The 26946-nt window shown below is 43.9% G+C and overlaps 1 protein-coding gene across 1 annotated transcript in view; it reads right to left on the minus strand.

Moving 5' to 3' along the window:
- Positions 1-26946, minus strand: part of LOC140205584 (uncharacterized oxidoreductase YjmC-like) — a 131473-nt gene that overhangs the window by 83150 nt on the left and 21377 nt on the right. The window contains 2 exon segments of the mRNA XM_072273226.1: positions 6763-6816; positions 11113-11174. Of these exon segments, the coding sequence (XP_072129327.1) occupies positions 6763-6816; positions 11113-11174 (116 nt within the window).

Below are 26946 nucleotides of genomic sequence, written 5' to 3' on the forward strand. Positions count from 1 at the left end.
ATGCATCCAGCTGCAGCTTCCAACAATCTGCGTTAAGGAGTTGGAGTTGGGAGCTGGAACCGGATGAACTCCAGATGATTCGCGAGGCTGAGGACGTGATAGGTAGGACATAAAGAAGGGTAGTTACACGTAAGGTGCAGGCACATGAAACTGGATGGCAAGTAGAAAGGGATTAAACAGCCAATGCAGAGTACTCCTGTGGTCATTCCATACAACGCGTATACCACTTTGGATACTGTTGCGGAGGGGATGACCTAACAGAGGAAAGTCACAGTGGTCAGGTCTCTGGCACTGAGTCTGTCTCTGTGAAGGGGAAGAAGAGGCATGCTCTGGTGATAGGGGATTCATTAGTTAGATGAATGGGCAGGAGGCTCTGTAGGCAAGAATGAGATTCCTGTATTGTATGCTGCCACCCGGTGCCAGGGTCTGTAACATCTTGGATCGTGTCCACAGCATTCTTAAGTGGGAGTGTGAAAAGCCAGAGGAAGTGGTCCATGTAGGTACCAATGACATGGGTAGGATGAGAGATGAGGTTCTGCATAGGGAGTTCAGGGAGTTAGGTGCTAAGTCGAAGGGCAGGACCTCTAGGGTTATGATCTCAGGATTGCTACCTGTGCCATGTACTAGTGAGGCCAGAACTAAGAAGATTATACAGTTTAATATGTGGCTAAGAAGTTGGTGTAGGACAAAGGGCATAAGATTTTTGGATCATTGGGCTCTCTTCCAGGGAAGGTGGGACCTGTACAGAAAGGACAGCTTGCACCTGAACTGGAGGGGGCTAATATCCTAGCAGGAAGGTTTGTTAATGCTGCACAGTGGGATTAAAGCTAGAGATGTGGGGGGGATGGGAACCAGAATGACAGAAAAGTTAGTGGACAGGTTGTGGAGGCAGATGTAGGTAAGACCTTAGATAAAGTCAGGAATCAAAAGGTTAAGTATGGTGTGATGAGTGTCCTGAGCTGTGTACATTTCAGAAGTATCGTAAGAAAGGTGGATGAGCTCGGGCATGGATCAACAATTGGGATTATGATGTTATAGCTATTAGTGAGACTTGGATGCAGGAGATACACATTGATATTAAGGGGTTCTGTTGTTTTAGACATGACAGAGCAGGAAGGATTAAAGGAGGAGGGGAGGAGTTGCTAGTCAGGGAAAATGTCACGGCAGTGCTCCATCAGGACAGACTGGAGAACTTAACTAGTGAGACATTTATGGGTGGAACTGAGAAATAAGAAAGGTATGACCTAGTAAATGAGTCCATGCTACAGTCCATTGAACAGTCCTAGGGACTGAGAGGAACAAATTTGTAGAGATTGCAGACTATTGCAAGAAACATAAGGTTATTATGGTAGGTGATTTTATCTTTCCACATATTGACTGGGAATCCCATACTGTAAAAGGTCTAGATGGGAAAGAGTTTGTCAGATGTATTCAGGAAAGTTTCCATCGTCAGTATGTAGAAGTCCCAACAAGACTGCATGCAATACTTAAGCAATATGAATTTTTATAAATGACCTGGTTGAAGAGGTGTAAGGGTGGGCTAGTACATTTACTGATGACAAAAAGATTGGGGGTGTTCTGGATAGTCTGGAGGGGTGTCAGAGGTTACAGTAGGACATCAATAGGATGCAAAACTGGGCTGAGGAGTGGAAGATGGAATTCAACCCAGATAATTGTGAAGTGGTTCATTTTGGAAGGTCAAATTTGAAAGCAGAATGTAATACTAATAGTAAAAACAGAAGAACATAAGAAATAGGAGCAGAAATAGGCTATCTGGCTCATCAAGCCAGCTCTGCCATTCAATAAGATCATGGCTGATCTGACCATGGACTCATCTCCACCTACCTGTCTTTTTCCCATAACCCTTAATTTCCTTACTATACAAACATCTATCCAACCTTGCCTAAGTATATTTACTGAGGTAGCCCCACTGCTTCATTGAGCAGAGAATCCACAGATTCACCACTCTTTGGGAAAAGCAGTTCCTTCTCATCTCTGTCCTAAATGTACTCTCCCAAACCTTGAGACTTCCTCAAGTAAGGAGACCAGAACTGCTCTCAGTACTCCAGGTGTGGCCTCACCAGTACCTTGTACAGTTATATCATAACCTCCCTGCTCTTAAATTCAATCCCCCTAGCAATGAAGGCCAACATTCCATTTGTCTTCTTGATAGCCTGATGCACCTGCATACCAACCTTTTGTGATTCATGCACAAGCACCTCCAAGACCCTCTATGCAGCAGTATGGTGCAATTTTTTTTACCATTTAAATAATAATTTGCTTTCATTTTTCCTTCTGAAGTGGATGACCTTGCATTTACCAACATTGTACTCCATCTGCTAAACCCTTGCCCACTCACTTAACCTATCTATACCTCTCTGCAGACTCTCTGTATCTTCTGCAGAATTTGCTTTTCCACTCAATTTAGTGTCATCAACAAACTTACATACACTACACTTGGACCCCTCTTCCAGTTTATTGATGTAAATTATAGAGATTATAGAAAGAACAGGCAGGAGATGAGGCTTAATCAAAGCCATTGGCATGAGTTACAGGGCAATAGAGGCACGGTGCAGTTAAGTCAGAAAGCAACAAATACTGTAATGAGAGTGTTGTATTTGAATGTACACGGCATAAGGAATAAAATGGACGATCTTGAAATTCAGCTACAGATTGGCAGATATGACATTATGGCCATCTTTGAAACTTGGCTAAAGGATGGCTGCCATTGGGAGCTGCATGTCCAAGGATATACGGCGTATCGGAAAGATAGGTCAGTAGGCAGAGGGGGTGATGTGGCTCTGTATAAAAAATATTAAATCGTTGGAAAGAGATGGCGTAGGATTGGAAGGTGTAGAATGTCTATGGGTTGAGTTAAGAAATGGCAAGGGTAAAAGGACCCCAATGGCAGTTGTATACAGGCCTTCAAACAGCAGCTAGGATGTGGATTACAAATTACAGCAGGAGATAGAAAAGACATGTCAGAAAGGGAATGTCATGATAATTGTCAGGGATTTTAACATGGAAGTGATTGGGAAAACCAGGTCAGTACTGGACCTCAAGAGAGAGAATTTGTGGAATGTCTAAGGGATGGCTTTTTAGAACAGCTTGTTGTTGAGCCCACTAGGGGATTGGCTGTGCTGGATTGGGTGTTGTGCAATGATCTGGAGGTGATAAGAGAGCTTAAGGTTAAGGAACCCTTAGGGAACAGTGATCACAATATGATCAAGTTCACATTGAAATTTGAGAGGGAAAAAGTAAAATCCAATGTGTCGCTATTTCAGTGGAATAAAGGAAATTACAATGGCATGAGAGGGAACTGGCCGAAGTTGACTGGAAAGGGACATTTGCGGGAAAGACAGCAGAGCAGCAATGGCTGGAGTTCCTGCAAAAAATGAGGGAAATGCAAGACAGATATATTCCCCATAAGAAGAAATTTTCAAAGGGAAGAAGGACACTACCATGAATGACAAGTGAAGTCAGAGCCAAAGTACGAGGGGTGATTGATAAGTTCATGGCCTAAGGTAGAAGGAGTCAATTTGAATGTGTATTTTGCATTAGTCTTCACAGTGGAAGACATCTGCAGTATACCGGACATTCAGGGAGGTGAAGTTTGTGCAGTGAAAATTACAACTGAGAAAGTGTTAAGGAAGCTTAATGATCTGATGGTGGATAAATCTCCTGGACCTGATGGAATGCACCCTTGGGTTCTGAAGAAAGTAGCTGGAGAGATTGCGGAGGCATTAACAATGACCTTTAAATAATTGATAGATTCTGGCATTGTACTGGATGACTGGAAAACTGCAAATGTTACTCAGCTATTTAAGAAGGGTGGGAGGCAGCAGAAAGGAAACTATAGACCTGTTAGCCTGATATCAGTGGTTGGGAAGTTGTTGGAATCGATTGTTAGATGCTATCTTTCAAATCATCCTATTCTTGCCCTCACTAGCACATGGCACAGGCAGTAATCTAGAGATTACTACCCTGGAGGTCCTGTTTTTCCAGCAGAAATGAATGTGCTTGGCTAAGCCTGCAGCTCAGGTTTTACCAACTTGAACTGAGAAAAAATATTTAAAAAATAATAATGATAATTAACATAAGAGATTCTGCAGATGCTGAAGGAATTCAGCAGGACAGGCAGCGCTTATGGTGAGAAATAATTGGTGAGTACAGTGCAGGCTCAGACTTGAAGTACAGACTCGGCTGGCAGAGAATTTCTGGGCACTGTCTTGGCAGGGGCAGTGTCACTGGCACAGTGTTAGCAGGCACAGACTCGGCAGATACAGGATGGGTGGGTATCGTCCTGGTAGGTACACTGTCACTGTGCACATTCTCAGCAGGCACAGATTCAGTGAGCATCATCTCAGTGGGCATAGGCATGGTGGGTACAGTCTCAGTAGGCACAGACTCAGGGGGGGGGGCGGCGGCTCAGATTTAGTGGGTACAGTCTCAATGGGTACAGACTTGATGGACACAGGCTCAGTAGGTACAGGCTTGGTCACATTCTCAGCGAGTATAGACTGGGTGGTTACAGTCTCACTGTGCATAGTCTTGGTGGATACAGATGCAGTGGGCACAGGCACAGTAGTACAGTGTGATGGGTACGGTCTCACCATCTATAGGTTTGGCAGGCACTGGCTTGATGGAACAGACTTGATGGGTACACACTAGGTGGGCACTGAATTGACGGGTAGTCTGGGCAGACAGTCTTGCTGGTCACAGACTCAGGCATAGTCTCAGTGGGTACAGACACAGAGGGTACAGTCTTGGTGAGTACAGATTCAGTAGGACAGTCATGGTACGCAGACTCAATGGTTACCGACAGGACAGGCACAGAATCGATGGGTACAGTCTCAGTGGCCACAGGCTCAGTGGGTATAGACTGGGCAGACAGAATTAATGGGTACAGTCATGCTGGGCACAGACTCAGGTACAGTCTCAGTAAGTGCACATTCAGGGGGCACAGGCATGATGAGCACAGACTTAGCAGGCACAGACAGTGGACACAGACCCGACAGATACAGGATGGGTGGGTATAGGCTCGGTGGGTGTAGTGTTGTTGGGCACAGTCTCAGCAAGTACAGATTCAGTGGGCATAGGAACAGTGGGTACTGTCTTGGTGAAAATAGACTCGGAGCGCTGATTCGGCCCGTACAGTCTTGGTTGGTACAGATTCAGTGGCCAGTCTCAGTGTGCACAGACATGGCAGTCACAATCTCAGTGAGTACAGATTTGGTGGGCACAGATTTAGTGGTTCAGTCTCAATGGGTACAACCTTGGCAGGTAAAGAATCGGCAGGCATAATCTTGATTGGTACAGACTTGGGCACAGGCTCAGTGGGTAGATTTGGGCACAGATTCGGCTGGCAAAACTTGGCGGGTACAGAATGGATGGGTACAGTCTCAGAGAGCACAGACTCAATGGGCACAGATTTAGTGGGTACAGATTCAGTGGGCACAGGCACAGTGGGTACAGTCCCAGTAAGCACAGACTTGGTGGGCACAGTTTTAGTGGGTATAGTTTCGATGGGTACCGACTCGGTGGTTACAGACTCAGGCACAGTCTCAGTGGGTGCAGAAATGATGGGCACAGGTTCAGTGGGTACAGTCTTGGTGGGTACTGAATCGATGGGCATGGGCTTAGTGGCTATAGACTCAGGCAAGATCTTGATGGGCACATATTCAGTGGGAATAGACTCAATGGTCAGAGACTCGGGCACAGTCTTGGTGGGTACAGAATCGATGGACACACTCTCAGCGGGTACAGACTCAAACAGGCTCAGTGGGTATGGACAGGCACACTCTCACTGGGCACAGATTCAATGGGTACAGACTCAGACACAGTCTAAGTGGGTACAGAATTAATGGACACAATCTCACTGGGCACAGATTCAGTGAGTACAGACTCACATACAGTCTCGGTGGGCACAGATTAAGTGATACTGACTCAGTGGGACAGTTTCGATGGGCACAGATTCAGCAGATACAGACTCTGGCACAGTCTCAATGGACACCGATTCAGTTGGGTACAGTCTCAATGGACACCGATACAGTTGGGTACAGTCTCAATGGACACCAGTTCAGTTGGGTACAGTCTCAATGGACACCGATACAGTTGGGTACAGTCTCAATGGACACAGATACAGTTGGGTACAGTCTCAATGGACACCAGTTCAGTTGGTACAAACTCAATGGACACCGATACATTTGGGTACAGTCTCAATGGACACCAGTTCAGTTGGTACAAACTCAATGGACACCGATACAGTTGGGTACAGTCTCAATGGACACCAGTTCAGTTGGGTACAGTCTCAATGGACACCGATACAGTTGGGTACAGTCTCAATGGACACCGATACAGTTGGGTACAGTCTCAATGGACACCAGTTCAGTTGGGTACAGACTCAATGGACACCGATACAGTTGGGTACAGACTCAATGGACACCGATACAGTTGGGTACAGACTCAATGGAGACCGATACAGTTGGGTACAGACTCAATGGACACCAGTTCAGTTGGGTACAGACTCAACATGCCCAATGGGTTATTTCACTGCTGTGTTTCTCCATGTCTCAGATCAGCTGAGAAGTGAAAGGTAGATCGGATGAGGGTCTAGGGGATTGGTTCCTGCTGCTGTTTTGAAAACAAATTTATTCCCTAATCTGGTAACAGGAACCACAGTTTATGACACCTTGTGGGTGACAGAAGGTACCCTGTAAATAGAATGCTGGCTCAGCAAATGTTGGTTAGCTAAAATGTTACCTCCTTTGCTCTGGTTGCCACCACAAATGGAGAGGTGTTGGTACAAGACATCCCCTAAAGAATACAAAGAGAAAAATGTTGTTATAAGACCATAAGATATAGGAGCAGAATAGGCCATTTGACCTATCTTTGCCATTTGACCCATCTGCTTTGCCATTTGATCATGGCTTATCCATTTCCCTCTCAGACCCAATCTCCTGCATTCTGCCCACCCTGTATGCCTTCATGCATTGATTAATCAAGAACCTAACAACCTCTGCCTTAAATATAACCAATGACTTGGCCACCACAGCTGTACATTGCAACAAGTTTAACAGATTTACCACTCTCTGGCTAAAGAAATTCCTCCTCATCTGCATACTAAGTGGATACTGCTCTATTCTGAGGCTGTGTCACTGGTCTTAAATTTCCCAGTTTGGGGAAAATCCTCTCCATATCCACTCTATTGAGGTCATTTGACATTCTACATGTTTCAATGAGATTCTCCCCTTATTCTTCTAAATTCCAGTGAGTACAGGCTCAGAGCCATCAAGTGATTGTCATATGATAAGCCTTTCAATCCTGGAATCATTTTTGTGAAACCGCTTTGAACTCTCTCCAACGTTAGCACATCCTTTCTTAGATAAGGAGCCCAAAACTGCGCTCAATACTCAAAGTGAGGCCTCACCAGTGTCTTATAAAGCCTCAACATTACATCGTTGCTTTTATATTCTAGTCCTCTTAAAATGAATGCTAACATCACTTAGAAAAATAGGATGCTATGCAGTAGGGTAATTCTAGGCAGCTTCTAGAGTAGGTTACATGGTCCGCACAACATTGTGGGCCTAAGGGCCTGTGATGTGCTGTAGATTTATATGTTCTATGTTCTAACATTGCATTTGCCTTTCTCACCTGCAAATTAACCTTTAGGGAATCCTGCAAAAGGATTCCCAAGTCCCATAAGACATTGGAGCAGAATTAGGCCATTCAGCCCATAGAGTGTACTCTGCCATTCCATCATGGCTGATCCTGTAATCCACTCAACCCTTACACCTGACTTCTCACTATGTCCTTTGATGCCCTGACCAATCATGAAACTATCAACTTCCGCTTTAAGTATACCCATGGATTTGGCCTTCACTGCAGTCTGTGGCACAGCATTCCTCAGATTCACTACTTCCTGCCACAAAAATAAATCCTCCTTACCTCTGTTCTAAATGGTTGCTGTCAATTTTGAGGCTGTGTCCTCTAGTTCTGGATACCCCCACCACAGAAAATATCCTCTCCACATCCACCTTATCTAGTCCTCTCAATATTCGGTTGGTTTCAATGAGATCCCTCGGCATTCTTCAGGCCCTAAGCTGCCAAACGCTCCTCATATGTTAACCCTTTCATTCTTGGAATCATCCTCGTGAACCTTCTCTGGACTCTCTCCAATGACAACACATCCTTTTTGAGATATGGGGCCCAAAACTGTTGACAACCCTCCAAGTGCGGCCTGACTAGTGTCTTATAAAAGCTCAGCATTATCTCCTTGCTTTTATATTCTATTCCCCTTGAAATAAATGTCAACATTGCATTTGCCTTCTTTACCACAGACACAACCTGTAATTCAACCATTTAGGAGTTTTGCACGAGGACTCCTAAGCCCCTCTGCACCTCTGATGTTTGAACCTTCTCCTCATTTAGGTAATAGTCTGCACTGTTGATCCTTTTACCAAAATGCATTATCATACATTTCCCAACATTGTGTTTCATCTGCCACTTTTTTCCGCATTCTTCCAATTTGTCTTAGTCCTGCTGCAATCTCATTGCTTCCTCAGCACTACCTACCCCTCCACCTATCTTCATATTATCCACAAATTTTGCTACAAAGCCATCAATTCCATTACCTAAATCATTGACAAACAATGTGAAATCCTCCCTTATTCTTCCGTGAAGAGCCTCAATACTGACCACTGAGGAACACCGCTAACCACTGGCAGCCGACCAGAAAAGGCCCCCTTTATTCCCACTTACTGCCTCCTGCCTATCAGTCATTCCTCTAACCGTGCCAGTATCTTTTCTGTAATGCCATAGGATTTTATCTTGCTAAGCAGCCTCATGTGTGGCACCTTATCAAATGCCTACTGAAAACCAAAGGAAATGATGAGCACTGCCTCTCTTTTGTCCACCCTGCTTGTTACTTCCTCGAAAAACTCTAATAGATCTGTCAGGCAAGATTTCCCTTCACAGAAACTATGCTGACTTTGACTTATTTTATCATTAGTCTCCAAGTACTCTGAATCCTCATCCTTAATAATAGACTCCAACACTGAGGTTAGGATGATCTATAAAGTGGCCTATAACCCTTTGCCTTGCTCCCTTCTTAAAGAATGGAGAGATATTTGCAATCTTCCAGTCCTCTCAAACCATGCCAGAGTCAAGTGTTTCTCGAAAGATCATAACCAATGCATTTGCTAACTTTTTAGCAACCTCTCTCAGAACTCTGGGATGTAGTCCATCTGGTCCAGGTGATTTGTCCACCATAAGGCCTTTGAGTTTGCTTAGCACTTTTTCCTTTGTAATAGCAATGGTACTCACTCCTGCTCCCTGACACTCACGGACCTTTGGCACACTGCTGGTGTCTTCCACATTATGCTGCACCATAGTGTCCTTTGCCATTTCCTGTCTCCCATTACTATCTCTCCAGCATCATTTCAGCAGTCCAATATCTACTCTCGTCTCTCTTTTACACCTTATGTATCTGAAGGAACCTTTGGTATCCTCTTTAATATTATTGGCTAGCTTATTTTCATATTCTGTCTTTTCCTTATTTATGACTTTCTTAGTTGCCTTCTGTTGTTTTTTTAAAATCTTGTCAATCCTCTAACTTCCCACTAATTTTTGCTCTATTAAATAAATTCTCTTTGACTTGTCTTGTCAGCAGTGGTTGTGTTATCCTGCCTTTAGAATACTACTTCTTTGGGATCTACCTAACCCACCCATCTGCATTGTCATCCAGGTCATTTATATACATGATTAACAGCAGAGGTCCCAGCTCAGATCGCTGCGGAACACTACTAACGACAGACCTCCAGATGGAAGAAGTCCCTTCAACCACTATCCCCTGTTATCTATGCGCAAGTCAGTTCTGAATCCAAACAGCCTATTTGCCGCGGACCCCATGCATCTTAACCTTCTGGATTAGTCTTCCACATCCTTCTCAAACTGCAGGGTGAAAGCTATCACATTATGATCAATATCCCCTAAAGGTTCTTTTACCTTAAGCTTTCTAATCAATTCCAGTTCATTGCACAACACCAACTCCAGAATACCTGATGCCCTTAGTGGGCTCAACCACAAGCTGCTCTGAAAAGCCGTTTGATAGGCATTCTGCAAATTACCTCTCTTGGGATCCAGCACCGATCTGATTTTCCTAATCGACCTGCATATTGAAATCTCTCTTGACTATCGTATCATTGCCCTCTTGACATGCATTTTTAATTTCCTGTTGTAATTTGTAGACCACATCTTTGCTATTGTTTGTCAGTCTGTAAATAACTCCCATCAGGGTCTTTTTACCTTTGCAGTTTCTTAGCTCTACCCACAACGATTCTATACTTTCTGATCCTATGCCACTTCTACCTAATTTGATTTCATTTTTTCACCTATAGAACCATCCCACCCCATGTGCCTACTTGCCGATCCTTTCGATACAATATTTATCCTTGGATGCTAAGCTCCCAACTATAATCTTTCAGCCATGTTTCAGTGATGCCCACAACGTCATTCATGCCAATCTGTAACTGTGCTACAAGATTATCTACCTTATTCCGTATGCTGCATGCATAGAAATATAATACTCAAAAATGCCAGGATAGAAAGGCTTCTCATATGAGGAGTGTTTAATGGTTCTGAGCCTGCACACACTTGAATTCAGAAGAATGAGGTTTCTCTGAAACCTACTGAATGTTGAAAGGCCTCAGTAAATGAATGTGGAGATGATGTTTCCTGTGGTGGGGTAGTATAATACTAGAGGAAACAACCTCAAAATACAAGGACGTCCATTTGGAACAAAGATAATCTTATGGTCTTTTAACACCTTCTGTACTGTATTCATCACCCTTTTCAACTTGTCCCCTTTTTACTTTGCAACTCATCTTGTTGATTGCAATTTTCCCTATCTTCAATTTCTGCTTGCAAGCTATCTACCCACACGCTGCCTCTGTTTGTAAACCAACTACCCTATCCTCAGTCCTCTCACTCCAGTTCCCATTCTCTTGCTTGATTATTTTAAACTCTCCTGAACAGCCCTAGCGAACCTGTCTGCAAGGGTATGTGTGTAACAGGTCAATCTTCCAAATCACATTTTTTGCACGTCTTACTCACAATGAGGCCACATTTCACAGCTTGCATGGAATAGAACCCTGCGATGCCATAATGGTTGGAACCTGGGAAGACAGTACGACACAGTGATCAACTTGAGGTGACAACAGAGCTGAGGGCAGTGCAGCTGATGTATCTTACGTGGACTTTCGTACCTCCCACTCGGCAATTGTCATGTACCCCATGACGGGAATAAAGAACCAGCAGAGATGGAAAACACTTTGGAGTCCAGTATTGCTATAAACTAATAATATTTATTAGTAACTATGCAATACAGTAATATAAATGTAGATAAATCAAACAGGTTAGCAATGATTATATAAAAGTAAGTGTGAAATATATATGTATGAAAGAAAAACCAAGCTTCTTTACGTCTAGGGGTAAAAAGATACAGTCTTACGATGATGAGTGAAGTTCAGTACAATTCAGTTCATGGTATTGAGTTGAGTAGTGATGGAGAGAGCGAGAGGGAGAGATTTGAGTCTTCAGGTGAGCTGACACCGTCAATCTTCTCGTTGTCCTTTGAAATCCTTTAAAAGTCACCGACTGTGACTTTAACAAAGGGGACCGGTTTTCTGTGGTGGAGCTATCCCCCAGGCAAGGGTGGGCACATGGACAACTCCTCACCAGTCAACCCCTTTCCTCTTTTCGCTGCAAGAGCCACTGATCGATCCTCCAAAACCCACTTTTTCTGCAGGCACAACAATGCTCCTTCAGTGTCCAAACATGTGTCTGAGGTCTACAGCATCTGACCTCCTATTTATCCTCCGGTGCTGAGCATCAACTGTCATTCAAATAACTCCTCCTTCCTCTCTCTGTGTAAGAAATACAAGCAGGCAAACTGTCCTTGAGAAGTATCAACAACCTGCTGAAAATCATAACATCGAGTGTCCATTAAATAACGCCCTCGGTCACCATAGCAACTTACGAGCTGCTCGGTGCTGTCTCCAACTCAGCAGAAATCCAAAAGTTACTTCCAATGCCTTAAGGTGACAGTCCAACAGTTAGTCTTCGTCCCTCTGCCTCTCCCTCTCAAACCAACATGCCGGTGTTAAATAACTCTCTCTCCTTTCAAAAGCTCAGTTCATACAGGTAATTCAGGACCCCATCACAGCAATCAACTCCAAAAGGCAAGTTGACAAATTGGATGCAAAGTCGGCTGGGTAATATGAGACAAGAGGGTTGTTTTTGTGACTGAAAGCCTGCTATCAGCGGTGTACCATAGAGATTCGTGCTGCTACCCTTACTATTTGATATATACATTAATGATTTGGATATGAATGTAGGAGTGGCATAGTAGTGAGCTGTCAGCATAACGCTTTACTGCGCTAGCTGGAAGGTGGTGGCATGATTCCTGCCTCAGGTAGATGCAGACAAGTGCTTTATTCACTATGGTAGAGGGGAAACTATTGCTCAGGAAGACAGTGTTTCAGAGCATCCTTATGGAAAGTGTCATGGAACACTACAGCACAGAAACAGGCCCTTTGGCCCATCTAGTCCTTGCCAAACTATGAATGTATTATAAACTAGTAATTGAATTGAGAAGAATGAGGAGAGATCTTATAGAAACATATAAAATTATGAAAGGGATAGATAAGATAGAGGCAGGAAAGTTGTTTCCACTAGTAGGTGAGACTAGAACTAGGGGACATAGCCTCAAGATTCAAGGGAGTAGATTTAGGATGAAGATGAGGAGGAATTGCTTTTGCCGGAGTGGAGAATCTGTGAAATTCTCTACCCAATGAAGCAGCGGGGCTAATTCAGTAAATATATTTTAAGACAAGGCCGGATAGATTTTTGCAAAGTCGGGGAATTAAGGGTTATGAGGAAATGGCAAGTAGGTGAGTCCATGACCAGATCAGTCGTGATCTTATTGAATGGCGGAGCAAGCTCAAAAAGCCAGATGGCCTACTTCTGCGTTTATTTCTTATATTCTTAATCTGCCTAGTCCCATTGGCCTGCACCTGGACCATAGCCCTTCACACTCCTCCCATCCATGTACCCAACCTAATATCTCTTAAACGTTAATTGAATCCACATCACCACTTCCACTGGTAGCTCATTCCACACTTTCACCACCCTCTGAGTGATGAAGTTCCCCCTCATGTTCCTTTAAACATTTCACCTTTCACTCTTAACCCATGACCCAACTCCAATTTTAATTTCACCCAACCTCACTTCAGTGGAAAAGGTCTGCTTGCATTAATCCTATCTACACTCCTCATAATTTTGTATGCAGCAGATTCCAGTTAATTGGGACTCATCGGAACCAGCACATTTTGGCTCAATTAAGCAGCTGCACCAATTAGCCAAAATTTCATGGAAATAGTTCAAAAGATGTAAAATAGACAAACTACTGTTTAACTGAGTAACAAATTATATATTTAAATAAAATGCAGAATAAATTAGAACACCACCAATACCACAACGGTATTTAAAACTATTAGTTCCTAATAGTTATTGATGGAGGAATTCATTAGTGTACAGTGATGAGCTGTTTTGATTAACTGTAAATGAACAAAATCAGTGCAGACACATCGTACAAAGTGGACTGCCTTCAAACAATGCTTTCGATGATTGCATCCTCCAAATCTTCATTTTCATTGTAACATTCAAGATGATTGCTGATGCCTTCAAATTTCTGGCATCTCTAAGCCTGAACACTTGAAACTGCACAGTGAGAAAAATGGTTCCAGATTGTCTTACTGTTTATCATTCACCCACTATCAGTGACAAAAATCAGTGCTTTTTGAATATAAACATGTCAGAGACACTATTTAAAAACTGTTTGCTCTAAGCACAGAGTAGTGCCTAGTGGCCACACAACATACTTGCGACTGACGAGAGTTGGAAAATGTTCAGCAACAGTTCCCTGTCCCAATTAAGCATCGTGTGCTCCAAATAAAAGAATAGATTCCTGACTATTTTCTCGATTTGTTTTTGTTTGCAAGGAGCACTATCGATAAAGGCAATTTGTGCGGCAGATCTAATAGAAACCATCAAATACTCTCGTTTCAGCCTACTACAGCTGAGAACCCAAAACTGCATCTAAGGTTTGTACAGTTAGTAACAATGTTTTAATGCGATTAAATAATCTATCGCTAATTAATAATGACAGAAATAGATCGGACTCTGGCCGGAGCCTTGCCCCTTTAAGATGGCATAAGAATAGTTGTTGTGCTGGGCTAAAAGTGCATTTAAGAAGACAAGGTTTTCAACTCCTAATATCAATTACTTGCTGGCAAACCTAGTCTCTGGTAAATAAAACTGAAGATCTCAGAGCTAGGGTGCTGAATCACAAGGACATTAGGACCACTTGCGCCTTTTATTTCATGGAATCTTGGTTAACCCCTTCCAATCCAGATGTAATTATTCAGAATGACAGGTTCACAATATACCACCAAGATAGGATTGCTGAGTCTTTTAAAGCCAAGGGTAGTGAAATATGCTTCATGCTCAACACCTCATGGTGTACAAACATGGCAACGCTGTGCCGGGTCCTGTTCACCAGACCTGGAACACCTTGCAATCAAGTTCCATTTACCTGCTGCAGGAGATTTCAGTGATTGTACTCAGGCCAATGTCAAACAGGCTCTAGATGAACTGTGTAATGTGATCAACAGGCATGAGACAGTACATGATGTCTTCTTCATTATTCTGCGGAATTTTAAACAGGCTAGCTTGGAAATGACTCTAAATAATTATTACCAACAAATCACTTGTAGGACCAGAGGAACCAAAACACTGGAGCGCTGTTATACCAACATCAAAAATGCTTACTGTGCTATCACACGCCCAGTTTGGAAAGTCTGACCACCTGGCTGTACTTCTACTCCCTGAGAAAAGGCAGAGACTGAAGACTGCAACACTAGCAGTGGGGACCAAAAAGGCTTGGACAAGGGAAGTGCAAGAGGGCTTACAGGACTGTTTTGAATTGGTGGGCTGGACTGTATTCAGGGATTCATCTATGTCACAGTTTACACTGACTTCATTAAAACCTGTGTGGATGAGTGTGTGCCTACGAGACACTGCCTGGCCTGCTGAGTTCCTCCAGCATTTTGTGTATGTTGTTTGGATTTCTACTGTACACATCCAGATCAAAAGCTATTGATGACCCAGGAGGTTCATAGTCTGCAGAATGCTAAATCTGTGGCATTCAACAATGGTGACCCAGGTCTGCATGAGAAAACAAGGTATGACTTGTAGAGGGCTATTTCAAGAGCTAAGGAACATTTCCAATTGAGGTTGGAAGCAACTTCAGATGCACGTCAACTCTGGCAGGGTTTGCGCACCATTACTTCCTACAAAGCAAAACCCAACATCATGAATGGCAGTGATGCTTCATTCCCAGATGAGCTCTATGCTTTTTATGCTTACTTTGAAAGGGAGAATAAAACTACAGCTATGAGGACTCCTGCAACACCTGGTGACCCTGTGATCTCCAAGCTGTCTTTAAGGAGAGTGAACCCTCATAAGGTGGGAGGTTCTGATGGAGTACCTCCTAAGGTTTTGAAGACCTGTGCCAACCATTGGTGGGGGTGTTCAAGGACATTTTCAATTTCTCATTGCTGCAGTTGGAAGTTCCCACCTGCTTCAAAAAGTCAACAATGATACCAGTGTCCAAGAGGAGCCTAAGAAGCTAGGCAGCGTCAGAGTGGTGATCTTGAGCCTTTAGTTCTTCGAGGCTTTAGTTAGAGAAAGCAAAGGAAAGAAAAGTTCAAGGTTAAGTTTTTTTTTTCCTTTCTTTATATCTGTTCAGCTAAGACAGTCCAGCTGCCAGGCAGGATAGTTGAATGCTCCTCTTGCAGGATGTGGAAGACAGCCCCCCTACTGACTACAACTACGAAAGGTACATCCTGCTGCAGCTTCTAACAATCTGCGTTAAGGAGTTGGAGCTGGAACTGGATGAACTTTGGATCATTTGAGAGGCTGGGGGGTGGGGTGATAGTGGAGAGGTAGTTATACCAGAGGTGCAGGACACAGGAAACTGGGTGACAGTCAGGAAGAGGAAAGGGTATATGGAGCCAGTGCAGAGAACTCCTGTGGCCATCTCCCTCAGTAACAGGTACATTACTTTGGATATTGTTGGAGAGGATGACCTAACAGAGGAAAGTCACTGTGGTCTGGTTTCTGGCACTGAATCTGCCTCAGTGACTCAGAAGGGGGATGGGGAGAAGGAACATGCTGTGGTGATAAAGGATTCAGTAGTTGGGGGAATGGACAGGAGTTTCTGTGGGTGAGAACGAGAATCCTGGATGGTATGTTGCTTCCCGGGTGCCAGGGACTGGGATATCTCGGATCGAGTCCTCAGCATTCTTAAATGGGTGGGTGAACAGCCAGAAGTCACAGTCCATGTCACTAAAGACATGGGTAGGTTGAGTGACGAGGTTTGCATAGAGAGTTCAGGGAATTAAATGTTAAATTAAAGGTCAGGACCTCCAGGGCTGTGATTCAGGACTTATACCCGTGTCATGTACTAGTGAGGCCAGAACTAGCAAGATTATACAGTCTAATATGTAACTAAGGAGTTGGTGTAGAAGGAGGGCATAAGATTTTTGGATTATTGAGCTCTCTTGTAGGGTCGTGGGACCTGTACATAAGGGATGCTTTACACCTGAACTGGAGGGGAAGGTTTGTTAATGCTGCATGGTGACGTTTAAACTAGAGTTGCAGGGGGATGGGAACCAGAGTGCCAGAACAGTTAGTGGAGACGTTGTGGAGGCAGATCTTGGTAAGACCGCAGACAAAGTTAGGAATTAAAAGGTTGAGGATGTTGCAGCTAGTGTCCTGAGCTACATATATTTCAATGTAAGAAGTACCAGAGGAAAGATGGAAAGTAGCGCTGAAGATGAGGTAGTTGGTGTACAAATAGAAGCAATGTGTAGTGAGGTTGCTGATTGGGCAAAATTGCAGTCAGTACAATGTAAAAGGCAGACAAAGTCTAAAAGGGCGAATATAGGATTGAGGGTGTTGTATCTGAATGCACGCAGAATATGGAATAAGGTAGATGAACTTGCAGCACAGCTGCACATTGGAAGATATGATGTTGTAGGCATCACTGAACCGTGGCTGAAAGAAGATTATAGCTAGGAGCTTAATGTCCCAAGGATACACATTGTATCAAAAGGACAGTCAGGAAGGCAGAGGGGGCAACGTTGGTCTGATGGTAAAAAATGAAATCAAATCACTAGAAAGAGATGACATAGGGTCAGAAGGTGTATCAAGCTAAGAACTACAAGGGTAAAAAGACCCTGATGGGAGTTGAATACAGACCTCCAAACAGTAGTAAGGATGTGGTGTACAAATTACAATGGGAGACAGAAAATGCACGCAAAAGGGCAATGTTACAATAGTCATGGGGGACTCCAATATGCAGGTAGATTGGAAAACAGGTTGGTGCTGGATTCCAAGAGAGGGAATTTCTAGAATGCCTATGAGATGGCTTTTTAGAGCATCTCATGGTTGAGCCCACTAGGGAATCAGCTATTCGAGTGGGTGTTGTGTAATGAACTAGAATTACTTAGAGACCTAAAAGCAAAAGAACCCGCAGGGGCAAGTGATCATAATATGATAGCATTCACTCTAAATTTGAGAAGAAGCTAAAGTCAGATATATCAGTATTACAGTGGAGTAAAGGGAATTACAGAGAGAGGAGTTGACCAGAACTGATTGGAAAAGGACACTGGCAGGGATGACGGCACAGCAGCAATGGCTGGAATTTTTAGAAGTAATTCAGAAGGCACAAGATATATACAGTACATCCCAAAGGAGGAATACTCTAAAGGAAAGGTGACACACCTGTGGCTAACAAGAGAAGTCAGGGCCAATATAAAAGCTGAAGAGAGGGCATCTAATAGAGCAAAAATTAGAGGAAAGTTAGAGGATTAGGAAGTTTTTAAAAACCAACAGAAGGCAATTTAAAAAGTCATTAAGGTAAATATGGAATACAAAAGTAAGCAATCCAATAACATTATGGAGGATACTGTAAGTTTCTTCAGACACATAAAGTGTAAAAGTGAGGCAAGAGTGATTATTGGACCACTGGAAAATGAAGCTGGAGAAGTAGTAATGGGGATAAAGAAATGACAGATGAACTAAATAAGTATGTTGCATCAGTTTTCACTGTGGAAGACACTAGCAGTTTGATGGAAGTTCCAGGTGTCAGGATCATGAGGTGTGTGAAGTTACCATCACTACAGAGAAGGTTCTTAGGAAAATGAAAGGTCTGAAGGTAGATAAGTCACCAGGACCAGATGGTGTACACCCCAGGGTTCTGAAAAAGGTGGCTGAAGAGATTGTGGAGGCATTAGTAATGAACTTTCAGCAATTACTAGATTTTGAAATGGTTCTGGAAGAATGGAAAATTGCAAATGTCACTCCACTCTTAAGAAGGGAGAGAGGCAGAAGAAACTATAGGCCCATTAGTCTGACCTCAGTGGTTGAGAAGGTGTTAGAGTCGACTATTAAGGATGAGGTCTCAGGGTATTTGGAGGCACGTGATAAGATAGGCCTTAGTCAGCATGGTTTCCTCAAGGGAAAATCTTGTCTGACAAATCTATTGGAGTTCTTTGAAGAAATAACAAGTAGGATTGACAAAGGAGAATCAGTTGATGTTGTGTACTTGGTTTTTCAAAAGGCCTTTGACAAGGTGCCACACACGAGGCTGCTTAACAAGCTTTCAGCCCTTGGTATTACAGGAAAGATTCTAGCATGGATTAAGCAGTGGCTGATCGGCAGGAGGCAAAACCTTTTCTGGTTGGCTGTCAGTGACTAGTGGTGTTGGTGTAGGGGTCTGTGTTGGGACTGATTCTTTTCACATTGTATGTCAATAGTTTGGATGATGGAATTGATGGCTTTGTTGCAAAGCTTACAGATGATATAAAGGTAGGTGGTGGGGTAGGTAGCTTTGAGGAAGTAGAGAGACTACAGAAGGACTTAGACAGATTAGGAAAATGGGCAAAGAAATAGCAGATGGAATATAGTGTTGGAAGGTGTATCATCATGCACTTTGGTAGAAGAAATGAAAGGGTTGACTATTATATGTGGAGAGAAAATACAAAAAATTGAGGCACAAAGGTATGGGAATCCTTGTGCAGCATTCACTACAGGTTCATTTGCAGGTTGAGTCTGTGGTGAGGAAAGCAAATACAACATTAGCATTTATTTCAAGAGAACTAGAATATAAAAGCAAAAATGTAATGTTAAGACTTCATAAAGCACTGGCAAGGCCTCACTTGGAGTATTGTGAGCAGGTTTGGGCCCCTTATCTCAGAAAGGACATGCTGAACTGGAGAGGGTTCAAAGGAGGTTGACGAAAATGACTCCAGGATAGAATGGCTTGTGATATGAAGACGATTTGATGGCTCTGGGCCTGTATTCACTAGAATTCATAAGAATGAGGGGTGACCTCATTGAAAGCTTTTGAATGGTGAAAGCTCTTGACGTAGTGGATGTGGACAGGATGTTTCCGATGCTGGTAGAGTCTTGAACCAGAGGACACAGCCTCAGAATAGAGGGGTGTCCTTTTAGAATGGAGATGAGGACGAATTTCTTTAGCCAGAGAGTGTTGAATCTGTGGAATTCTCTGCCACTGGCAGCTGTGGAGCCAAGTCTTTATGTATATTTAAGGCAGAGGTTGACAGATTTTTGATTGGTCAGGGCATAAAGGGAAACGGGGGGAAGACAGGAGATTGGGGCAGAGAGTAAAACTGGGTCAGGTATGATGAAGTGGCAGAGCAGATTTAATGAACCAAATGTCCTAATTCTGCTCCTATATTTCATAGCCTTATGGTCTAGGAGCATTGTGAGTTGCCTTAACGATGATTGTCCAGTAGTGCTCACATCTACGATGATGAAGTGCTTTGAGAGGTTGGTTATGGCTAGAAATAGCTCCTGCCTCAGCAAGGACCTGGACCAACTGCAATTTACCTATGGCCACAATAGGTCTAAGGCGGACATGCAACCTTAGATCACCTGGACAATACAAATACCTATGTAAGGATGCTGTTTATTGACTACAGCTCAGCGTTTAACACCATCATTCCTACATAAGACAGTAAGACATAGGAGCAGAGTTAGGCCATTTGGACCATCGAGTCTGCTCTGGCATTCAATCTTGGCTGATCCTTTCCCCCTCCTCAGCTTCACTCCTCTGCCTTCTCCCCGTAACCTTTAATGCCACGGCCAATCAAGAACCTTTCAACCTCTGCCTTAAATACACCCAATGGCCTGGCCTCCACAGCTGCTTGAGATAATAAATTCCACAAATTCACCACCATCTGGCTAAAGAGGGCTGTGCCCTCTTGTCCTAGACTCCTCCACCACAGAAACCATCCTTTCCACATCTGCTCATTCCAAATTCCACCGAGTACAGGCCCACAGCTATCAAACATTCCTCATTTTTCTTCAGCACTTTGATCGGGGCACGACTGTGCAAGCGTGTGGACGTCAGCCAATGAGAACAGCAAGAACAGTTTAAAAGGAAACGGTTATTTTTTCAGCGGTTTGATTGGAGCACAACTGCACAAGTGCATGGAAGTCAGCCAGTTAGAACAGTGAGAAGAGTTTAAAAGGAGACAGCTTTATAGAGCGGGCATCAGAGGAGCAGGTGACAGAGTAGAGGGAGACAGAGTAGGAAGGCGATAATGGGTTGAGGCAAGGTAGGTTGCTTGTGTAGATTACAGACAGGAAGAATGTGTGTGAGGCCGTTGTTCTGTGCTCGGTGTCAGATGTGAGAAATTCAGGAAACTCCCAGTCTCCTGGATGGCCACATCTGCGCAGGGTGCGTCGAGCATTAGGGAACTGGAGATGCAGCTTGATGACCTTCGTCTGGTCAGGGAAAGTGAGGAGGTGATAGAGAGGAGCTATAGGCAGGTAGTCACATTAGGGTGTCGGAGACAGGTGGGTGGGTAACAGTCAGGAGAGGGAAGGGCAAGAGCCAGATACTAGAGAGTACCCTAGTGGCTGTCCCCCTTAACAATAAGCACTCCTGTTTGAGCACTGTTGGGGGACACGGCCTAGCTGAGGGAAGCAACGGTGGCTGTGCCTCTGGCACAGATCTAGCCCTGTGGCTCCGAAGGGTAGGGAAAGGAAGAGGATGGCAGCAGTGATAGGGGACTGTATAGTTAGGGGGCCAGACTGGCGATTCTGTGGATGCAGGAAAGAAACATGGATGGTATTTCGCCTCGCAGGTGCCAGGATCTGGGATATTTCTGATCACGTCCACGATATCCTGAAGTGGGAAGGAGAACAGCCAGAGGTCGTGGTACATATTGGTACCAACGACATATGCAGGAAAAGGGAGGAGGTCCTGAAAACAGACTACAGGGAGTTAAGAAGGAAGTTGAGAAGCAGGGCCACAAAGGTAGTAATCTTGGGATTACTGCCGGTGCCACGCAACAGTGAGTATAGGAATAGAATGAGGTGGAGGATAAATGCGTGGCTGAGGGATTGGAGCAGAGGGCAGGGATACAGATTTCTGGATCACTGGGACTACTTTTGGGTCAGGTGTGACCTGTACAAAAAGGATGGGTTGCACTTGAATCCCTAGGGGACCTGGCGGGGAGGTTTGCGAAGGCTACTGGGGAGAGTTTAAACTGGGATTGCTGGGGAGTGGGAACCGAACTGAAGTGATGGAGGAAGAGGTGGTTAGCTGACAAATAGAGAAAGCTTGGGGACAGTGCCAGAGGAAGGATAGGCAGGTGATAGAGAAGGGCCGTGCTCAGACCGATAGTTTGAGATGTGCCCATTTTAATGCAAGGAGTATTATGAACAAAGCAGATGAGCTTAGAGCATGGATCACCACTTGGAGATATGATATAGTGGCCATTACAGAGACTTGGATGGCTCAGGGGCAGGAATGGTTATTTCAAATGCCAGACTTTAGATGTTTCAGAAAGGACAGGGAGGGAGGCAAAAGAGGTGGGGCGTGGCAATGTTGATCAGAGATAGTGTCACAGCTGCAGAAATGGAGGAAGTTATGAAAGGATTGTCTACAGAGTCTCTGTGGGTGGAAGTTAGGAAGAGGAAGGGGTCAATAACTCTACTGGGTGATTTTTAGAGACCACCCAATAGTAACAGGGACATCGAGGAGCAGATAGGGAGACAGATTCTGGAAAGGTGTAATAATAATAGCGTTGTTGTGGTGGGAGATTTTAATTTCCCAAATATCGATTGGCATCTCGCGAGACCGAGGGGTTTAGGTGGGGTGGAGATTGTTAGGTGTGTTCAGGAAGGTTTCTTGACACAATATGTCGATAAGCCTACAAGAGGAGAGGCTGTACTTGATCTGGTATTAGGAAACGAACCTGGGCAGGTGTCAGATCTCTCAGTGGGAGAGCATTTTGGAGATAGTAATCACAATTCTATCTCCTTTACCATAGCTTTGGAGAGGGATAGGAACAGACAAGTTAGGAAAGCATTTAATTGGAGTAAGGGGAAATATCAGGCTATCAGGCAGGAACTTGGAAGCATAAACTGGAAACAGACGTTTTCAGAGAAATGTACGGAAGAAATGTGGCAAATATTCAGGGGATATTTGCGTGGGGTTCTGCATAGGTACGTTCCAATGAGACAGGGAAAGGATGATAGGGTACAGGAGACATGGTGCACTAAGGCTGTTGTAAATCTAGTCAAGAAGAAAAGAAGAGCTTACAAAAGGTTCAAAAAACTACGTAACGATAGAGATCTAGAAGATTATAAGGCTAGCAGGAAGGAGCTTAAGAAAGAAATTAGGAGAGCCAGAAGAGGCCACGAGAAGGTCTTTGCAGACAGGATTAAGGAAAACACCAAGGCATTCTACAAGATTGTGAAAAGCAAGAGGGCAAGGCTTGAGAGAATAGGAACAATCAAGTGTGACAGTGTAAACTTTGCTTCAGTATTCACTACGGAAAAGGATCTTGGTGATTGTAGGGATGACATACAATGGACTGAAAAGCTTGAGCATGTAGATATTAAGGAAGAGGATGTGCTGGAGCTTTTGGAAAGCATCAAGTTGGATAAGTCACCAGGACCGGATGAGATGTACCCCTGGCTACTGTGGGAGGCGAGGGAGGAGATTGCCGAGCCTCTGGCAATGATCTTTGCATCATCAATGGGGACGAGAGAGGTTCCGGAGGATTGGAGGGTTGTGGATGTTATTCGCTTATTGAAGAAAGGGAGTAGAGATAGCCCAGGAAATTATAGACGAGTGAGTCTTACATCAGTGGTTGGTAAGTTGATGGAGAAGGTCCTGAGAGGCAGGACTTATGAATATTTGGAGAGGCATAGTATGATTAGGAATAGTCAGCATGGCTTTGTGAGAGGCAGGTCGTGCCTTATGAGCCTGATTGAATTTTTTGAGGATGTGACTAAACACACTGATGAAGATAGAGCAGTAGATGTAGTGTATCTGGATTTCAGCAAGGTATTTGATAAGGTACCCCACGCAAGGCTTATTGAGAAAGTAAAGAGGCATGGGATCCAAGGGGACATTGCTTTCTGGATCCAGAATTGGCTTGCCCACAGAAGGCAAAGAGTGGTCATGTTCTGCATGGAGGTTGGTGACCAGTGGAGTGCCTCAGGGATCTGCTCTGGGACCCCTACTCTTAGTGATTTTTATAAATGACCTGGATGAGGAAGTGGAGGGATGGGTTTATAAATTTGCTGATGACACAAAGGTTGGGGGTGTTGTGGGTAGTGTGGAGGGCTGTCAGAGGTTACAGCGGGACATTGATAGGATGCAAAATTGGCCTGAGAAGTGGCAGATGGAGTTCAACCCAGATAAGTGTGAGGTAGTTCATTTTGGTATTTCAATATTGTATTAATGATAAGACTCTTGGCAGTGTGGAGGATCAGAGGGATCTTGGGGTCTGAGTCAAAGGACACTCAAAGCTGCTGTGCAGGTTGACTCTGTGGTTAGGAAGGCATACAGTGCATTGGCCTTCATCATTCGTGGGATTGAGTTTAAGAGCCGAGAGGTAATGTTGCATCTATATAGGACCCTGGTCAGATCCAAGTCCCACTTGGAGTATTGTGCTCTGTTCTGGTCGCCTCATTGCAGGAAGGATATGGAAACCATAGAAAGAGCACAGAGGAGATGTTGCCTGGATTGGGGAGCATGCCTTATCAGAATAGGTTGAGTGAACTCGGCCTTTTCTCCTTGGAGCGACAGAGGATGAGAGGTGACCTGATAGAGGTGTAGAAGGTGATAAGAGGTATTGATCATGTGGATAGTCAGAGGCTCCTTCCCAGGGCTGAAATGGCTAGCACAAGAGGGCACAGTTTTAAAGTGCTTGGAAGTAGGTACAGAGGAGATGTCAGGAGGAAGTTTTTTTTTTTTTTTTTTTTTTTACGCAGAAAGTGATGAGTGTGTGGAATGGGTTGCTAGTGACAGTAGTGGAGGTGGATACAATAGGATCTTTTAAGGGGCTCCTGGATAGGTATATGGAGCTTTGAAAAATTGCGGGCTATGTGTAACCCTAGATCATTTCTAAGGTAAGGACATATTTGGCACAGCTTTGTGGGCCGACGGGCCTGTAATGTGCTGTAGGTTTTCTATGTTTCTACGTGATAACCCTTTCATTCCTGGAATCATCTTTCTGAACCTCCTCTAAATCCTCTCCAATACTAACACACCCTTTCTTAGATAAGGAGCCCACAACTGTTCACAACACTCAACGTGAGGCCTCACCAGTGCCTTCTGAAGGCTCAGTATCACATCCCTGCTCTTGTATTCTGGACCGCTTGGACCGCCTGAAATGAATGCCAACATTGCATTTGGCTTCCTCACCACCGACTCAACCTGCAAGTTAACTTTTAGGTTGTTCTGCACAGGGACTCCCAAGTCCCTTTGCATCTCAGATTTTTGGATTTTCCCCTGTTTAGAAAATAGTCTGCACAGTTATCTCTTCACCAAAGTGCATGATAATGCATTTTCTGACACTGTATTTCATTTGTCAATTTCTTGTCCATCCTCCAAATCTGTCTCAGTTCTTTTGCTGCCTACCAGTTTTCTCAACACTACCTGCCCCTCCATCATTTTTCGTATCATCTGCAAACTTGGCAACAAAGCCATCTATTCCATCATCTAAATCATTGACATACAGCATAAAAAGAAGCCGTCCCAACACAGAACACCACTAGTCACTGGCAGCCAAACAGAAAAGAATTCTTTCATTCCCACTTGCTGCCTCTTACAAATCAGCCAATGCTCTAAGCATGCTAGCAACTTTCTTGCAATACCATGGGCTCTTAACTTGGTAAGCAGCCTCATGTGTGGCACCATGTCAAAGGACTTCTGAAAATCCAAATACACAAAATCCACTGCATACCCTTTATCTATCCTACTTGTAATCTCCTCAAAGAATTCCAACAGGTTTATCAAGTATGATTTTCCCTTAAAGAAACCATGCTGACTTTGTCCTGTCTTGTCCTGTGTCACCAAGAACATAGAACATTCAAATCTATAGCACATTACAGGCTCTTCGGCCCACAATGTTGTGCTGACCATGTAACCTACTGTAGAAACTGCTTGGAATTACCTTACTGCATAGCCCTCTATTTCTAAGCTCCATATATCTATCTAAGAGTCTGTTAAAAGACCCTATTGTATTTGCCTCCAGCACTGTTGTCGGCAGTGCATTCAGTGCACCCACCTCTCTCTGTGTGAAAAACTTACCCCTGACATCCCCTTGGTACCTATTTCTAAACTCGTCAAAATTATGCCCCCTCGTGTTAGCCATTTCAGCCCTGGGAAAAAGCCTTTGACTATCCATAACCTCATCCTTAACAATTGTCTCCAACATCTTCCTATCACTGAGGTCAGGCTAACAGGTCTATAAATTCCTTTCTGCTGCCACCCTCCTTTCCTAAAGAGTGGAATGACATTTGCAATTTTCCAGTCCTCCAGAAACATGCCAAAGTCCAATGATTCTTGAAAGATCATCACTAATGCCTCCACAATCTCTACCACTACCTCTTTCAGAGCTCTAGGGTGCAGTTCATCTGGTCTGGGTGACTTTTGTACCTTTAGGTCTTTCAGCTCTTTGGCATGTTCTCCCTTGTCATAGTAGCTGCACTCATTTCTCTTCCCTCACTACTTTCAACACCTGGCACACTGCTAGTGTCTTCCACTGTGAGCACTGATGCAAAATACTCATTTAGTTTATCTGCCATCTCCCTGTCCCCCATTATTACTTCTCCAGCTTTATATTCCAGCAGTCCTATATGCACTTTCATCTCTCTTTTATTTTTTATATACTTGAAAAAACTTTTTCTACCCACCTTGATATTGTTTGCTACCTTGCTTTCATATTTCATCTATTCCCTTCTAATACTACCTTTAGTTGTTTCTGTAGACTTTTGAAGGCTTCCCAATCCTTTATCTTCCCGCTAATTGTTGCTTTATTTGTATGTCCTCTCTTTTGCTTCTACATTAGCTTTGACTTTGCTTGTCAGCCACGGTTGTACTATTTTACCATTTGAGTATTTCTTTGTTTTTGGAATACATCCATCCTACACCACCTTCATTTTTCCCAGAAACTCAAGCCTGATGAATCCTATAGTCCTGATCAAAAAGCTACAGAACCTGGGCCTCTGTACCTCCCTCTGCAAATGGATCATCGACTTCCAAATGGGAAGACTACACTCTGAATTGGAAATAACATCTCCAGCTCACTGATAATCAATACTGGCGCACCTCTGGGATGTGTGCTTCGCCCACTGTTCTACTCTCTCTATACCCATGACTGTGTGACTAGGCACAGCTCAAATACCACCTATAACTTCGCTGATGATACAACCATTGTTTGCAGAATGGTGACGAAAGGGTGAAGAGGAGCTCGTTGAGTGGAGTTGCAG

Source organism: Mobula birostris, chromosome 11 (assembly GCF_030028105.1).
Source record: "Mobula birostris isolate sMobBir1 chromosome 11, sMobBir1.hap1, whole genome shotgun sequence".
Taxonomy (NCBI): domain Eukaryota; kingdom Metazoa; phylum Chordata; class Chondrichthyes; order Myliobatiformes; family Myliobatidae; genus Mobula; species Mobula birostris.